The 19089-nt window shown below is 45.8% G+C and overlaps 1 protein-coding gene across 1 annotated transcript in view; it reads right to left on the bottom strand.

Annotated features, from left to right (window-relative positions):
- Nucleotides 1-19089, bottom strand: part of col5a1 (procollagen, type V, alpha 1) — a 58923-nt gene that overhangs the window by 32984 nt on the left and 6850 nt on the right. The window contains 24 exon segments of the mRNA XM_076980011.1: nt 269-322; nt 465-509; nt 1161-1214; nt 1364-1408; nt 1918-1971; nt 2981-3025; nt 3145-3198; nt 5137-5181; nt 5273-5326; nt 5512-5565; nt 7674-7727; nt 8979-9032; nt 9424-9477; nt 9602-9658; nt 9818-9910; nt 11061-11135; nt 11337-11399; nt 11885-11926; nt 14150-14206; nt 14690-15178; nt 15362-15703; nt 15705-15935; nt 16534-16662; nt 18737-18868. Coding sequence (XP_076836126.1) covers nt 269-322; nt 465-509; nt 1161-1214; nt 1364-1408; nt 1918-1971; nt 2981-3025; nt 3145-3198; nt 5137-5181; nt 5273-5326; nt 5512-5565; nt 7674-7727; nt 8979-9032; nt 9424-9477; nt 9602-9658; nt 9818-9910; nt 11061-11135; nt 11337-11399; nt 11885-11926; nt 14150-14206; nt 14690-15178; nt 15362-15703; nt 15705-15935; nt 16534-16662; nt 18737-18868 — 2376 coding nt within the window.

Below are 19089 nucleotides of genomic sequence, written 5' to 3'. Positions count from 1 at the left end.
CCTTCACTCCACTGCTTCTAATCAGCCAGCCTCAAAAACACACAAAAATGTTTCATACTCCACAACCCAAAAACACTTATAATCAGTCAACAGTTGTAAATTTGAGCTCAGCTGGGCTGAGATGTGTCGAGATCAGTTATGTTCATTTGAGCTGGGTTGGGGTGGTTTGTGTTGAGTTATATTGATTTGTGTGGGGTTGAGGTGCTTTGGGTTGATCTGTTGAGTTATGTTGTGTTGATTCGACATGGGTGGAGATTTAATTCTTTACCTTCACACCTCTGGGTCCGGGATAGCCAATGGGCCCCTGGGCTCCAGGTGGTCCCTGGGACAGGCAGAGGAATGCGGGATTATGCAAAGACAATGACTAAAGGATTACACCATCACTGATGGGATTAGGATTATATAGTCGTTAGATTGAAGGTCTTCTAAACACAGAAGAGACTATTTCAGAAAGCAGGTCCTACCATGTTTCCTTTTTCACCAGATGGACCCTCCTTTCCTGGATGTCCCTGTGTGTGTGTGTGTGTGTGTGTGTGTGTGTGTGGGGGGGGGGGGGGGGGGGTGTTACAGATTAAAAAGTCATAATCAAGGTTACAAACAAGTATGTATTTATATAGAAAAGTAAGCAAAAATATGGATTACATATAACATATATTAAAACTTCATCAGTTTACAGATCATCGGTGCATTATGTTTTCAACTGTGAGAACAGATTCATCAGTGTTATATGCTCAGAACTGAGAACAGATTCACCATACTATAGAATAGTTTGAAGAAGATAAACATCTCATTTAATTGGCTCTCATCAGTGTACTGTTTGTCTGGTCTCTAGCTCTCCCCCTCTCATTCTCTCTTTCTCTTTCTCTCTGTCTGCTGTGTCACAGGTGCTTTTGTCATTCTGTCATCTGCCATCTTCATCTCTCCACCTGCTGCACTGGGAAACACCTGTTTCACAAGCCTGGAGCAATCTATTTATGTGTGTGTGAGTGTGTGTGTGTGTGTGTGTGTGTGTGTGTGTGTGTGTGTGTGTGTGTGTGTGTGTGTGTACAGGTGTGTATTCGCATTGATATTTGTCCATCTATGTCCATCTGTGCATGTTTTTGTGTCCACATTTATGTTCGTGTGTGTGTGTGTGTGTGTGTGAGTGTCCTTAAACTCACTGGAGGTCCATCAGCTCCTGGCATGCCTGGCAACCCTGGCTTCCCTGTTGGACCCTGCAGAGAACAACCAGGAATCCTCACGCAGGTTAATTCAGTCACGTACATACACACACACAGTAATTCTGTCTCACCAAGGATGAACACAAACACACACACGCACGCACTCACACACACTCACACACACACACATACACACATATTACCTTGTCTCCTGGGGCTCCGATGGCTCCTTGCGGCCCAGGGAGTCCCTGTGTGAAGAGGTCAGCATTCACTAAGTGTATCTGTACTGCGCTGTTTAAACGCTCAACACTTTTCTCCTGAACCGATGCACTTTTGCAGTGCGATCAAGTGCAGCAGAATCTGATTGGTTCTTGCCGATGTGCTCTACCGCTATTGGCTGGCTCTAGTAGCACCTGTCCTGTTCTGGCACTGATGAACTACAGGATATCAGAGCAGCCAGCAGAGTCAGGGAATGTTAAGTTAGCGCCCTTGAAACATAAGGGTCGTTCTCGAGGTGCATTCAGCAGGATGTCCGTCACATTACACGCTCATCTGCTCAAGTGAACCTATCTCACTGCCGCCATCTTGGCTTCCAGAATGTTCTGGAGGTGTTCAGGTAAACCCACCTTCTCCACTCATGGCTGGGTTGCTACAAGGCTGTTTCAACTTAATGAATCTACAGAGTGGGATTCCAGGTGGGGAGAGTCCATTGTAGGAGGGGTTTAAGTAAAATACCTGGCCGTGGCCTTGAGTTTACCTGAGCACCAGGGTTTCCTTGTTGTCCAGGTGGGCCGGGCTCACCCTGAGGTCCCTGTGAGAAGGAAACAGAGCATCAACATCCAATTCTAGTAAAAACAAACACAAAAAAATAAACAAAAACCTCAGCAATGACCAATGAAAACCTATAAAGAAGAAATATTGTACATCCTTTATGTGGTAATATGAAGCCTTGAGGTTATCTTATTATATCTCCTACAAATTTGTCTTTTTCTGTCACATACTCACACGCACACACGGCACAAAGACACACACAGCATTCTCAGAGACACACAGAGTCTCATTAGCAGAATCTTTCTTTGACAGTACTGAAATGTGGGCTGTCACCATCAGTGTTTGTGTTTGACCACAATGAGAAGGCATGCAGTGTGTGTGTTTGTGTGTGTGTGTGTGTGTGTGTGTGTGTGTGTGTGTGTGGTGTGTGTGTGTGTGTGTGTGGGAGAGAGAGAGGAAAACAGGGACGCAGGGAGAACGATGTATTATTGGAGCAAAGAGAGAGACAGATCAGGAGAGCAGAGATGGAGAGAGAGACAGGCAGAGGAGCAGAGAGAGAGATCAGAGCAGAGGAGAAGAGAGAGAAAGACAGATCAGAGCAGAGTCAGAGAGACAGGTCAGAAGAGCAGAGAGAGAGAGACAGAGAGAGAAATCAGAGGAGCAGATAGTGAGACAGACCAGAGGGGCAAAGAAAAATAGACATACCACAGGTCCAGAGAGTGAGACAGACCAGAGGAGCAGAGAGAGAGACAGATCAGAGGAGCAGATAGTGAGACAGACCAGAGGAACAGAGAGAGATAGAGATAGAGAGAGAGAGAGAGAGAGAGAGAGGCTGGATGAGAGATGGAAATAGGGTGATAGTGTGGGCAGGCATGTTAATTTTAGAAATTCTCTTGCAGTTTTATCAACCTGTTAGAGAAAGAAAATGGTGTGTGTGTGTGTGTGTGTGTGTGTGTGTGTGTGTGTGTGTGTGTGTGTGTGTGTGTGTGTGTGTGTGTGTGTGTGTGTGTGTGTGTGTGTGTGTGCGTACAGATGTGTATTTAACTCACAATGTTTCCTTTGGGACCAGGATGGCCATCCATTCCTGTGACACCCTAAAGAAGGAACGATTATTTCACAATTATCTACAGAATAAACAGGATTGTAACCACAATGTAACAAATGTGTATTTTTGGATCAAAGCATTCACTGTGTGAACAAGGTAGAGACTTACAGGTGAACCTGGTGCGCCCTGTGGTCCCTTAGGTCCCAACAAGCCACGAGGACCCTGACAACAAAAAGCAAAAAGAGAGTGAGTAAAGAGAGTGAGACAGATGAATGGGGAGAGAGAGGGATAGAGTAGGTGGTGGGTGAAAAGGAAGACAGACGAGATGAAATCTCTCCTCTCATCATCTTAGGGTGTTTCTGTCCCATTGAAAAGCTTTTATTTGTGTGTACTATACACTACACTACAACAAATGCTCTGACCAGTATGTCTGTGTGTCTGTGCCTGTCTGTGTGTGTTAGCATATCTTTAGTTCAATACAGATGTATTCAGCACAGTTCGTCCTGTATAACAAACACCTGCATGTCATTCACCTGCATAACTCTACATTTATTCACATGCAATCACACATTTGTGATTAATTACATTTTTATTACTGATATCGTCTCCTACCAAAATTTCATATATCAAGTATTTGACCTGTTTGCTACTGTAACCCCATAACCTACTTTCACTCACCCTCCTGAACACTGTACATTGTGGATGGGGTTCCCTCTAGTGGACAATATTGAGAATCACACTTTTACATCCACATTTACTGTCTTCCTGCACCTCCTCCCACCTCTCCACCCCTCACTCTCTCCTCCACCTCTCCACCCTTCACTCTATCCTCCACCTCTCCACCCTTCACTCTCCTCCACCTCTACACCCTTCACTCTCCTCCACCTCTCCACCCCTCACTCTCTCCTCCACCTCTCCACCCTTCACTCTATCCTCCACCTCTCCACACTTCACTCTCCTCCACCTCTACACCCTTCACTCTCCTCCACCTCTCCACCCTTCACTCTCCTCCACCTCTCCACCCTTCACTCTCTCCTCCACCTCTCCACACTTCACTCTCCTCCACCTCTACACCCTACACTCTCTCCTCCACCTCTCCACCCTTCACTCTCTCTTTCACTCTCTCCACCCTTCACTCTCCTCCACCTCTCCACCCTTCACTCTCCTCCACCTCTACACCCTACACTCTCTCCTCCACCTCTCCACCCTTCACTCTCTCTTTCACTCTCTCCACCCTTCACTCTCCTCCACCTCTCCACCCTTCACTCTCCTCCACCTCTACACCCTACACTCTCTCCTCCACCTCTCCACCCTTCACTCTCTCTTTCACTCTCTCCACCCTTCACTCTCTCCACCCTTCACTCTCCTCCACCTCTACACCCTAAGGGTGGAGTGCCCCAGACTTGTTTGGTTGTTTTGATTTGATGTAATGAACAAGTTAGTGCAGATGAATGATTTGAAACCTATTCCTGTCTTTCACCGTTTCTGTCTTTCTTTCTTTTTCTTGTTCTCTGTTGCCACTGACACACACGTATCTGGGTTTATCCAGATTGGTTTGAAAGCTTTGATATCAAATAAGCGAAGTGCTGTTGGCACCTAATCATATCTGCAACCAATTCTTTAGTTTACTTTTTTCATGTGCACATCCTGTGGGAATTTCTATTTCAAAAAGGCATCTTTTGTTAGTGGGAGGACATTACGATCTAAAAACATGTATTCCAGTTACTGCAGAATGCACACACACACACACACACACACACACACACACACACACACACACACACACACACACACACACACACACACACACACACACACACACACACACACACAACCAAGTCTTGCATCATTCTCTTGCTCTGAACATACTTTTTAATATCACAACACTTCTCACAACTTCAGCACCTATAGGTGAAGTTATAGGCTTTCCTTCGCCTTAATAAACTATACATTACACTCTCCATAACAAGTTCTTCTCATCATCACATCCTTCCAGATGTGCACACATTAAAGGTCAGAATCATTTATAACATGTAAATGTAAATAACACGGTGATAATGGAACAGCCTGCACATTTTCTAATAATCATTCAGTTGATACAGAGTGTATGTGTAATACATGGTTACAGACCAGGAAGGACAGCATGGTAGTGAAACTCACCGGTTCACCGGGCAGACCCCTAGGTCCAACTTCACCATCATCTCCCTGGTTCACAGGAAATTACATCATTACGAGCCAGAGTGACAACAAGGAATAATGAATGAAGGATGGAAGAAAAGGAGGAAGAAAATCTCACTCTTTCTCCATCTTCTCCTGGAGGTCCCGGGGGTCCCTGAGGTCCTGACTCACCCTAACATACACACACACACACACACACACACACACACACACACACACCCCACTTGACATCATTCTGTTCTGAGGGCTTAGGAATATACCCATAAATGGCAAGAGGAATAGCCACTATAGGATCTGCGGTTGTTATAAAGCTTCATAAATCCATAAGAAGGGGGTAATAAGGTTTTTGATGCTTACCCTGTGTCCTTTTTCACCTGGTAATCCAGCCAGACCATCAAAACCTCTATCTCCCTGTGAAACACACACACACAGGGCATCACAAGTTAAGGAACATGTGGGCAGGTAGTGGGTGGGATGTGTCTCAGCCACTAGAGATGCTGTAATCTGAAGCCCAGTGAGAGGCAACGAAGCTGCAATTAACAGAGCCAGACACCTGTGAATCTGACCTGCAGGACACACAGCCAGGGTGCCTCATATCCTCACGTAGAGATAAATACAGAGAGAGGCAGAGTGGGGGAGAGAAACGTGTGTGTGTGTGTGTGTGTGTGTGTGTGTGTGTGTGTGTGTGTGTGTGGAGGGGGGGAGGGGGGTTAGCAGGTGTCACAGGGCTTGGTGGTTTGTCCTTGTGTGTCTATGCAGTTTTGTGTAGCCACTTGTGTGCTTGTAACCTGTGTTTGTGTATGTGTGTTTGCGCGCAAATAAATTGTGTATGTGTGTACATGTACAAGTCATATTTGTGTTCATGTCCAGTGTGTTATATTCAACACATGTTTAGAGTGTGAATACTGCCACTGTCATCCAGTCACTTCGTGTTCCCTCAGGTCGGTGGTGAAGATGTGGGTGGAATGTCTCTGTCTTCACCCTTCGGCACATGTCTACTGTTTCACCACTGGCACGCGTCTACTGTTTCACCACTGGCACGCGTCTACTGTTTCACCACTGTCACACATCTACTGTTTCACCACTGGCACACGTCTACTGTTTCACCACTGGCACACGTCTACTGTTTCACCACTGGCACGCATCTATTGTTTTACCACTGGCACGCGTTTACTGTTTCACCACTGGCACGCGTCTACTGTTTCACCACTGGCACGCGTCTACTGTTTCACCACTGGCACGCGTCTACTGTTTCACCACTGGCACGCGTCTACTGTTTCACCACTGGCACGCGTCTACTGTTTCACCACTGGCACACGTCTACTGTTTCACCACTGGCACACGTCTACTGTTTCACCACTGGCACGCATCTATTGTTTTACCACTGGCACGCGTTTACTGTTTCACCACTGGCACACGTCTACTGTTTCACCACTGGCACGCGTCTACTGTTTCACCACTGGCACGCGTCTACTGTTTCACCACTGGCACGCGTCTACTGTTTCACCACTGGCACGCGTCTATTGTTTTACCACTGGCACGCGTTTACTGTTTCACCACTAGCACGCGTCTACTGTTTCACCACTGGCACGCGTCTACTGTTTCACCACTGGCACGCGTCTATTGTTTTAGATAACTAGATAACTTCTTAAGCAGAATAAGGTTCCAACAAAATAAGGTTCATTTACGGCATTTGGCAGACGCCCTTATCCAGAGCGACTTACATTTTTATCTTTTTTTTTTTTTTTTTTTTTTTTTTTAATACAAGTGAGCAGTTGAGGGTTAAGGGCCTTGCTCAGGGGCACCTCAGTCATGGCCTCAGGTCTGGGGATCGAACACACGACCTTCCGGTCACAAGACCAGTTCCCTAACCACCAGGCCATGACTGCCCTTCACAGGTTCACAGCTCCGTGTTCCTCGGAAGCGGAATATGTAAACAACGCGTACGAGGGCATCAAAGGACTGAATCGAAACTAGCTAGCGGTTGTACGCTAACGACAGCTAGCGTCGCCACAGCGGGCGGAAATTATCATACAGTTAAGCCCGCCCACTAAGAGGGAAGATATGATTGGTCAGTTTTACTGTCATTTGAAACTGGTATCGCGCTGAATTATCACTGCCAGGCCCTCTGTAAACGAACAGCGGGCATCACAGTGCTGATAGGGGGAGACACAGGCTCACAGGCTTCCACTTAACCCCTCACGTTCCAACACAGATTGAATAGACACACATGAATAATTTATTTGCTTATATTTCTGTAATTGTTTAGATGTTGATTGTCAAACTGTAAGTAGATTTTAAAAATTGGATAAATTACATATATTTATGTTTTAAGAATATTTTAGGCCCTCTGAGAGGGCGTAGAGGGTCCTGACGGTTCCCCACTGGTTTCACCACTGGCACCCGTCTACTGTTTCAGAATCATTCACATGATGCCATCACTGAGGACACCATGTGCACGTGTGTGTGTGTGTGTGTGTGTGCGTGCGTGCGTGCGTGCGTGCGTGTGTGTGTGGTACCTTTGGTCCAGACTGTCCTGGCATTCCTCTAGCTCCATCTGCTCCAGCACGACCCTGAACACATACGTTACATTAAACACTTTTAAACCCTAACCAAACACACACACACACCCTACCAAACACATAAACACATGTAGCAGACAATTTGCAGACAATCTGTAACGATGGTGGTAGGGACGCACACACCGCGTTAGAGAGAGCGAGAGAGAGGTGGAACCAAGTGCCACAATAAATAACAGAACTAAAAGGAGCGCCTGAATAAACGCGGACTGCTCAACGCGTAAAAAGAAATAAAGCAAAACAAGGACGTCAGGGGAAGTAGCTGGCTAATAGCAAAAAGGCTAATCAAACAAAAAACCCTTCCCATACAAACAGCAACGGGATAGGAAGATAAACAGGTTGAGGAAAACTTGAGGAAGGTCAGTAAGCGACGCAGGAGAGGACTTGAAAAAAGACAGAGAAGAGAGATAAGAGAGATAGGTGGCGAGACACCTAAAGAGGCAAACGCTGCAAAACAGAGTAAGAGAGAGGCTGAGAGCGTAACGGCATAACCACAACGAATCAGCAATGATCCGTCTCCACTGGCTTCCTTAAGAAGCCATGGCAACAGGTGAGACAGATCATTGCTGATTGCGCTGCTGGAGTCTAGGACTGGCTCGGGTGCCCCTTGTGGATGTAGATGGCACGGCATCCGAGCCAGCCCTGACACAATCAATACAACAGCCAGTGTAACTTACACACTTATTCCAAACTCATTTTATTTTCAGTAACACAAATTAAGGTTTGAACACCAGCTTAACCACAAACTGTGATTATTATTAACGCTTCAATCAATACCCACTATCCTGTCCACAATATCGTTCAGAATAAACATTAAATATTAACATTAATTAGATCTATATATATATATATATATATATATATATATATATATATATATATATATATATATATATAAGCATTGTAGAGTTCAGTGGGGTCCTTTAGCAAATTGCCAAGACCTTTATGAACCCTTCATAAGCCCTTAATGAGCCCCTCATAAACCATTCATGAACTTTTTAAGAGCCTTTCAAAACCCTGCATGAGATTAACTGATGAGGGAAAGGACAAGCCCACAGAACAGAAAGACTCCTGAGTTTGACCAGTGTCGTTGTTAATTAATGAATCATAACCTTTTATAACATAAACTCATTAACTTGCAGAAGGCATAAACAAATCAACAGTCAAACTAACGTGCATGCTAATATTTAAGTACTAATTAAAGAGCAAAGTACTTGTATATAAACGAAGAACAAACACACTCACTCTTCTTCCAGGCTTTCCAGGAGGGCCAGCAGAGCCAAGTGGACCACGAGGACCCTGTATGGATATACACACACACACACACACACACACACACACACACACACACACACACACACACACACACACACACACACACATGCATACACACACACACACACACACACACACACACACACACACACACACACGCATACACACACACACACACACACATGCACACACACACACACACACACACACACACACACACGCATGCATACACACACACACACACACACACACACGCGCACACACACACACACACACGCATGCATACACACACACACACACACACACACACACACACACACACACACATACACACACACATTAATGATGATGGGTAATGTAGAATGAATAATAACTGCAGTTAGGAGAGAGAAGTGGTAAGTGTGGTTGTCCCTACCTGAGGCCCCTGCTCACCGGATTCTCCCTTCAGTCCGGAAACACCAGGAGGACCCTACACAATGCAAAATGAAGGACCATGTAAACCAATGAAACCAACTAGAGATGTTCTAAGAGGAGAGAGAGGGAGGGAGAGAGAGAAGGAAACAGAGGCAGGCAGAGGGAGATATCAAACTTACCAGAGGCCCTGGCCGGCCTGTCAAGCCCATAGGACCAGTTGGACCTCTCATTGCCAGCTATGAGATAATAAGAGATAGTTTAGTGTGTTTAGTGTGTGTGGCATTAAGCCAGGGTGTTTGAGTGTGTAAGAGTAGTATCTCAGACCCAAAAAAGCTCTGCACATTCAAACCTCACAAGTGTGTGTGTGTGTGTGTGTGTGTGTGTGTGTGTGTTACCCTGGCTTGCTGCATGATGGCCTGCATCTGGGCCTCTTGGGCAGATACTGCAGGTCCTTTGTGACCAGAATCTCCCCCTGAGCTCATCCGGAACTACAGAGAGACAGAGACAAACACCCAGAATAGAAACACACACGATTATAAACATGCACACACATGAGCATGAGGGTCTGGAAAGCCTATTATTAGTGATAATTAAGAACATTCAACAAGGAACTAATTACAAGGTTCATAAAATAAATCTCACATATTTTGAATTCATAACTAATTAACTGAATTTCTTGTGTGTGCACAACAATGCATTTGAATCTTTGTCAGTGCTGCCATCTGGTGGCAAAAATAGCTTAGTGCAAGTCTACAGTACTCTTGACAAGTACATGCTGACGGTTTTACAGGCTATAATTTAATGGGCTGTTGGTGTAATTGAAGCCTCCGGACTGCCACAGGCTAACTGATGTACTCAGTATGGCCAGAGCGGTGCAGCTGACGGGTTATGCTAGTTAGATGCTACTACATCAATGGTGCTATGGCTAATGAAAAGAGAGGACAACAGGCTTCCGTTTGTTTTTAGCGCTGCTAATATATATGACATAAGCAGTAGCAAATGCTAGCGTTAGCGACCCGCTGTTGTAGCAGCGTTCGTCTTGGTGGACCTCCCAATGTTTCAAGTATCCAGCGTTCTGATTGGCCACAGCTAATGTCACGAAATGTTCGCAAGGTACGATCTCAGCACCGCGTTCCTATTTCCAGTGTGGTGTGTGGCTGTGGCCGGGTGAACTACAGAACAGTCTTTACGTCCGTCAAAGCAGCTAACTTGGTACGGCTAAATGTAGGAATATATTGGTAGGAGAGGCATAGTAGGGGGGCATGTTAGAGGGAGGAGCTTAGCCGAGGGAGGAGCTTAGCCTAGGGAGGGGCCTAATGGGACGTGTTAGACTGAGGGGAACATTAGAGGGAGGGGTGTGTCTGAGGGAAATAATGCACCCCAACATTCTTCCTCTACATCTCAAGGCCCTGTATTTCCACCATGCAACCACTAGGGGGGGGGGGGGGGGTGTACAGTCACCCACTCGCCTAAATGTCTGTGTGGATGTAGGGGGCCTGTTTCGCCTGCTCTGCCATCCATAATGTGAGACTCCAAGGTGCTGATCTGTAATCGGTCTGGCGTTCCACTTGGCACACACATACAAACATGTCCAGACCAGACCTGTCAGTCTTAGTGCAGAAGGAATGGTGTACATACAGGCAGCATTAGCACGGTTCCTGGGGGTCCTGGCAGTCCATCAGCACCAGGAAGGCCAGGGCGACCGGGAGGACCCTAAATGGAGTAAAGGAGTCTGGGTAATGCAGTAAGGCGGCAATATATTTTGCAGTGCAACAGAGCATCTACGCATGAATCTGGAATGTGATTACAGCGAAACAGAGGGGTACACTAATGGAAAACACTGTCAGGATGTCAGGACTTTCATGACATCAGACTTCACATTTGTGAACGAAAATGTGAATGAAAGTGACTCACCCTCTCACCAGGCTCTCCAGAACCTCCCGGGGGTCCGGTTGAACCCGGAGGACCGGGAAGCCCCTACAAATACATAATGAGACACGATCCCACATATATACACAAGGAACCACCACACACAGAAGAATCTGGTCCAAGTGATGTCAACAACATAAATCCTGCTGGACAACTTTTTGTCTCTAAGCCAATAGGCTTGTGGAGGTCAGCACCAACTGTGTGTGTGTGTGTGTGTGTGTGTGTGTGTGTGTGTGTGTGTGTGTGTGTGTGTGTGTGTGTGTGTGTGTGTGTGTGTATGTGTGTGTGTGTGTGAGAGAGAGAGAAGGGCTTCCACTTTATTTCCATGCTTACATAGCTGGCTTTGGTATGCTAATGTTTAATCACAATTTTCCTTTGTAATTAACATTTTATGTTGAAGTCAACATAAGTAATTTCATACTGCATTAGGGATTGCCATGAAAGTCTGTGCATGTGTGTGATTTTGCTACCAAATGGACACACACACACAAACAGGTGCACGCACACGATAAAATTAATAACTACAAACTTACACTTGGACCCTCAGAACCAGGAGGACCCTCCACCAGCATGCCCTAAATGAGAGAGAGAGAGAGAGAGAGAGAGAGAGGGGGGGGGGGGGGGGGAAGATAAATGAATCAGTAATGAGCTAATGACTTCATGGCTTTATCATTGAGCCTTCCTGGAGATTATGAAGCCAAACTGAAAAACCACACAGATAAGTTAAAGGACACTGCAGTCTGGACAGATCTTCCATTAGTGGCCTCATGACTTCTCAACGTTTCCCAGCCACAACCACAAAATCTCGAGAGTCCAGTGACACTGAGACAGACAGAACCGTGGTTCTGTGATTCGTGGTGTCATCGCTCGTACGCTGTGTCCTGGTCTGCCCTGAGACCTGTGAGGACACGCCAAAGACATTCCACCTACGACCGGCTGGAGACAGCACTATAAGACCTGACACGGTATAAAAACAAATGTGTGTGTGGGTTTGTGTGTGTGTGTGTGTGTGTGTGTGTGTGTGCACGCATGTGTGTGTGTGTGCATTCTTTACACAGCCTCTCCTCTATAATTGGGTACTGATGTTATGTGTATTTTGTTATTTACTGCTGTATGCTTCATATTTTTGTGTAAGTTAACATTTCTGTATATATTCTGTTTATAAGAAATTTGGCAATACAATATAATTTTGTCATGGTAATAATAATAAAATAAAGCTTCCAGTGGGAGAACAGGTGCAAGAGAGGGAGAGAGAGATTTCATAGTTAGACATCTTGACCCAATTCTAGGGCTGATTTACCCTGAGGTGACCCTATAGTGACAGGAGCTTGGTGTGTGTGTGTGTGTGTGTGTGTGTGTGTGTGTGTGTGTGTGTGTGTGTGTGTGTGTGTGTGTGTGTGTTTGTGTGGACACAGAGACGAGACAGGAGTGTGTGTGTGTGTGTGTGTGTGTGTGTGTGTGTGTGTGTGTGTGTGTGTGTGTGTGTGTGTGTGGACACACTGAGAGAGAGACTGAGACCACCTACCTCATCTGAACCCACAGAACCTGCACAGTCCTCACAGGACCACAAGCAGCATATGGTGTAGTGAGTCTATAGCTCTCTCTCCTTCTCTCTCTCTCTTTCTCTCTCCTTCTCTCTCTCTTCTTCTCTCTCCCTCTCTTGCTCATTCTCTAATATCTTATAATACCAATAGTGTAATCTGTGTACCGTGAAAAGCCCAAAAAAAGTTTGTGCTTTGTTTCTTGTGTGTGTGTGTGTGTGTGTGTGTGTGTGTGTGTGTAAGTACCTATGTGTTATACATTTGTAACTATAAACTTCCTCTCTACACTTTGGTGGTCCTGAAAAACACTGATTGTGTAAAGCATCAGAAAACCAGCAAAGAAACACAAAACCTGAGACATTTGTTTGGGAGGATGCAGCTGTTTAGAATCAAGAGTGGAACTGGGACTGAATGGGAGAGAGGGAGAGAGTGGGTGAGAGAGAGAGAGAGAGAGAGAGAGAGAGAGAGTCAAAGCAAGATAAGAAGAGGGAAGAGAGAGTAATGGAAGGCAGTGTGGGAAAAAGGATATTAGGCTGAAGGAGGAGATGAGAGGTTTCCACTGGAAGTGATTGATTGGTAGTGTCTGAATAGAGCTTTCTGTGATTGATTCCTGGGACTGAGAGTCCATCTGCATGTGTTGGGCGTTAGCATTGGGAGCTAGCGGAGTTGAGCAAAGGCTGTGCTGATCAATAAGGCCGAAAACACAAAACACAGTCCTTCACTTGACCCCCACCATAAACCCTGACCCCACCTGCCCCATGAAGCTGGTCTCTATAGAGTACAGCCAGCAAGGGAATGAATGAAAGAAAATGAAAAAGAACAAATTAGTGAATGAATGAATGAATGAAGAAATGTCATGGCCCACTTCAAACTGCTGAATCTGTCCAGACAATATCTCTTTATCTGAACCTATCTCCCTCCCTCCTCTCTGTTCTCTCAGTCCATATTTCCCTTTCTTTCTATCCTTCACTCCCTCCATCTATATCTTTTCTCAGGAGGATGTTTTGGGTGACATTACAGTCATGAAGCTGTTTGTCTTTCTCCAGTGAAGATTCAGTTTGCTTCATGTATATGCACAGTATAGAAGGAAAGCAGACATGCATGCATACACACACACACACACACACACACACACACACACACACACACACACACACACACACACACACAGACACACACACACAGACACACACTCACACACACACACACACACACACACACACACACACACACACACACACACACACACACACACACCGGTTCAATGACAGCTGGCTCTCCCTTCTGTCCCTTCTCTCCTCTGGATCCATCCACCTGCAAACACAAACACACTAAAGCTTAAAATACACCCAAATACACACACCACCATACATTAGCAGAGTCAGGTTGTAAAGTTTACAACACCACATTCTGCATTCTTTATCTTGTTGTTTTATTGGAAGTTTACACTGTATTCTAAAGCAGTGATTCTCAACAAGTGGGTCGCGGACACGTTCTGGGTAAAATTTTTTTATAATAACTAATGCCCTTTTGTACTCATGTTTTATTTTAAAAAGACAATTTACACTTTACATGCATATGCATGTTGTGTTTTTGAAAGCTATTTTTCAAAAATAAATTTGTTTGGTTTGTATTGTATAAAAGTGGGTCGTGACTTAATGACCGTGAGAAAATGTGGGTCTCGGGCTGAGACTAGTTGAGAACCCCTGCTGTAAAGTTTACACAATACATTCTTAACAATTGTATAGCTTGTGGTGTAAGAGGAAACTTTACACTGTCAGGTAATCAAAGCTCTACCTGGCCAATATAGCTGTCAGTCTGAGCGGGCAGGATTTTTTCTTCATTCTCATCATAGTAATCATACATCTTGTCCAGTTCAGAGTCTGTGTAATCCGTGATAGCCTCCTCCTTGAATCCATCCAGGTCAGTGTATTCTGCCTCACCGGTGACTCCTCCCTGTCCTGCTCCCGTGGCGACAGACCCCGCCCCTGCACTGGCTCCAGCACTGGCTCCAGCACTTGAAGATCCACCACCCGCTCCTGCCGAACCACTCACAGAGACCGAGCCGCCTCCCACTGAAACAGATCCACCACCGACCGAGACGGATCCGCCCCCAACAGATACGGACCCGCCCCCTACAGATACGGACCCGCCCCCTACAGATACAGTACTGCTGCTGTCTCCGCCTCCTCCGACAGTGTAGTGCTCCTCATTGTAGCTCTCGCCATATTCCTCTCCATAGTTCTGGTCATAATTCTCACCATACTGATTATCATAACCGCCAGCCTACACACACACACACACACACACACACACGCACACACACACACACACACACACACACAGAAACATGAGCTATAAAATGTGAGCAATGATATTAACTATATAAATAAATGAATAATAAACCAATGATAATTTCTGAAGACTGCTGCTCTATGTGGCTATTAGCTCTTGATTACAGCAACTTACCAAACTTGAGCTAGAACTGGAACCAGAACTGGTGCTAGATCCGGAACTGGAACTGGAACTGGAACCAGAACTTGTGGAACTGGAACCAGAACTTGTGGAACTGGAGCTGGATCCTGATCCAGAACTGGAACTGGATCCCGACCCAGAGCTGGAGGTAATCCTCACAGTAGATCCGGATCCAGAGGAAGACCCCGACCCAGAGCTGGAGGTGCCGTTGCGTATCACGGTGGTGGTGTAGACCCGCCCTCCACCGCCACCTCCCACAGAGGTCATGATGTGCTTCTCCATGTCTCCGCCCAGACTCAGGTCCACGTTTCCGGCCACACTCAGGTCCACCTCGCCCGCCCCCGCCCGTCCCCGTGATGGTGACCGTACGTGAGGAGTCGGGCAAGGCCGTTGACTCGTCGTAGTAAGTGTCCGTGTCGTAGCCGGTCCCGTAGCTGTCGTAGCCATCATACGAGTCCTCGCCCGTTCCCGTGGTGACACTGCCACTTCTACTGCTGCTGGAGGAGGAGGATGAAGAGGACGAAGACGAGGACGTTCCCGCTCCACCAATGATTGTGGTGATGGTTTCCTTTATTGGTGCAAAACGAGAGAGGGAGTGTATCCATCAGCTGGAATACAGAACACTCCCAACTTCACGTGAGAGATTAAACTAAACGGGAACATTTCTACTTGTATGTATTAATATGGACCAACTTTGGGAATTCAGGGAGAACAGCCAAGCACAGTGTCAGGTGTTCGGACACTGTTACATTGGTGGACGAATATGGGGTATTTCGTAACCATTACATGAAGGTATCTGAAGCCATACATCCCATCAAAACAGCAAATACCTGGTTGACCAGTTTTAAGGTTGAACTGTTAAGTTTATCGTTATTTTTTACTTTGTTGTACAACAAAATCAACTCTGGGGCATTTAACAACTGACATCAATCTGTAAAGTCATGTAAAGGTCTGTAAAGCTCCTGGGATGTGTATGATTTTTGATCATCTAAAATATCTGCCAAAATGTATATATGAATTATGAATTATAGGAATTTTCAACTCTGCATTGCATTGTATTCAAAATTAGCATGTTACAGCCAAAAGTCCATTAAACACACAATGTCATTATTGTTTATTATTGTTATAAAACACATCCTCAGGCTGATTGAGTGTTTTTTTGTTACCCTGGTCTCGGTGGCGTCATCTGTGTCAACCTCTGTGACTTCTGCGGTGGGCGATACCCCCTCTGCCTTCTCCGAGTCCATGTCCTCATAATACGGGTACTCGTAGTAGTAGGTGTCATCTTCTGTGTTCTGCACGAACAAAGCAAGCGCTTTAACACCGCGAACTACTTCGCGTTTTTTTTTTAGCTACGCGTTTTTGTTGCTGTAACAACTCGTGAAGTGGTCTAGTACATTCAAGAGCATGTTGTTGGTTTTGGGCCAGTGGTTTCTGCATCTCAGTGCTGCTGACCAAACGCAATGAGGAGTTTCATGTAGAGATGTTTGACTGGAGAGGTGGAGGTCAGACACACTGCATGGTTGAGGAACAGCCTTAATCTGCTGCACCTGATCCAGTCAAGGCTTCTCAATATTAAAGCCAGCTGTGCTGAGCTGATCTCTCTAGGCTGGGCTGTTGGACTTGGGTACATTGTTAGTTTAAACGCTCCCAAGACACTGGATGATTGAAAAGCAACAAAGTGGAGATACTTAAGACATAGGGGGCCAGGGACGTTTGGAGGCCAGAGGCGTTTTCTGCCTTGTTGTCCGACTTTTCTGCCCCTGCTGATAGAGCCGGCGCCACCGATTCCAGAGGTCATAGAGAGGTCAGCGCAGGGGGCTTCCACGACCCCAAACACAGGGCAATGTTGAAGCACTTTAGGCTCATGCTTGAACGGCAGCTCTGCGGAGCGTGTGAGGGGGAAACGCGGCATGCCTAGAAGCGTCTGGCCTGCGCATTAGAACATCTTTAACGAGCCCCTGAGAGGAGCCAAGCTGTAAAAGAATGTGCTCACGCCATACAGCTCCAGCAGTCTGTCTGGGGAGGGGCTGAAGGGACTAGCAAACGAGCGACCGCTAATACAAACACACACGCGGTTATACGCAGCTAGAGTCATTTCAGTTATTCAGCTTAGACTCACACTTTGAGCTTGTTTAGTCTTTGTCATTTCCTCTGCTCCTCTATCCCTCCCTCTCTCTCTCTCTCTCTCTCTCTCTCTCTCTCTCTGTATGTCTCTCTCGCTCTCTTTATGTACCTCTCTAGCACTGTTCTAGGGTCACTTTGCTGGCTTTTGTCTTAACGTAGCCGGAGGACAGGAGAGACACAAACTGACGAGAGACCAAAAGACAGACAGGTCAGCATTCTCAGCGGGCACCAGAACTGAGGAAAATTATTTTCAGTGAAGAGAGAAAGAACAAGAAACCAGGTTTGCAGTCTGCGTTGAAGCACACACCGAAGACTTGGATTGATTGCAGCTTTGAAACTAATCTGTGCTCTTTCCTAAGGGCGACGGTAAAAGAGGGCTGTGTGCGCAGAAGCGAGAGGACATTCATTCTATTCTATTTCTGCATGCTTAGACATGTGTCCAGCGAATCCCTCTCTCCCCACTCTCTCTCTCTCTCTCTCTCTCTCTCTCTCTCTCTCTCCCCATCTCTCTCTCACTGGGAAAAGCATGAAGTCTTCTTTTTTTGTTTGGAAAAAAATACTCTAAACAGACCGCCTCCAGCTGGAGCGTTTCCTCTTAGCCAGAAGAGTGGAGGAACCAGGGAGAATTAAAGAAGTTGAAACACACACACACACACACACACCCACACACACACACACCCACACACACACACACGTTTGGACAGGTCTCTGTCGTGCATGTTTAATCTGTCTTCATTCCAGGGGTGCATTTGAAGCAGATTTCTGCACATTCTTTATTCCCACCACATCCCTGTGTGCACACGTGTCCAGTTCCACTTAGACACTGGCAGAGAGATGAGCACTCACATATATTTAGGTGTTTCGATGCTTTATGTAACTAACTCTCCCGCATTTATTGGTGTTTAGAGAATCCAATAGGAGAACACCCACATATTTATAAATGTTTGGACACTGAAAAATGCAGACATTGTCTGTAACAAACATGCTCATATACAAAAAATCTTTAGATATCTGCAAAAGCACTCATGTTGACATTTTTATTTACATCTTATCTATAAAGAACGCTCACAAACACTGTAAGTACACTATACGGTATTTGCCTGTTTTTGTTCTGTAAAGAGCATCCACGTTCCTTGATGTTTAGATATTGACTGTATGTCAGCACTCTCACATGTGTGGATGTTTAGAAGACTATTAAACACAGTTGGCTTGTTGGTGTTGAACTGTGGAAGAACCACTCACGTATTCATCTGTGTTGGGGTCCTGGTTCTGGGGAAGATCTTGTGCAGGAACCTCACAGTCTGGGCTATAATGTTCACAGTAGTCATAGGCAGCACGGTGGTCTGCTACAATCATTAGCTGCTGAATGTCACCCTGCAGAAAGACAAAACAAAGCACCATTAAGTTGCCGTCGTGTTTGTTCACCTGCACAACTCCACCCGAAGAGAACATCCATCCAGATTGCATAGAAGAGAGACAGTATGCCAATTGCTAGTATGCCATATATATATAGTCCTATAGGCATGTCATCAAAGCCAATCAACAGCCAATCAGATTTCTGTTAACACACCACAACCACATGCGGCTGCAATAAA

This window comes from Brachyhypopomus gauderio, chromosome 18 (assembly GCF_052324685.1).
Source record: "Brachyhypopomus gauderio isolate BG-103 chromosome 18, BGAUD_0.2, whole genome shotgun sequence".
Classification (NCBI taxonomy): Eukaryota; Metazoa; Chordata; class Actinopteri; order Gymnotiformes; family Hypopomidae; genus Brachyhypopomus; species Brachyhypopomus gauderio.
The sequence above is the reverse complement of the archived record's forward strand: the minus strand, read 5'-3'. Positions and strand labels throughout refer to the sequence as shown.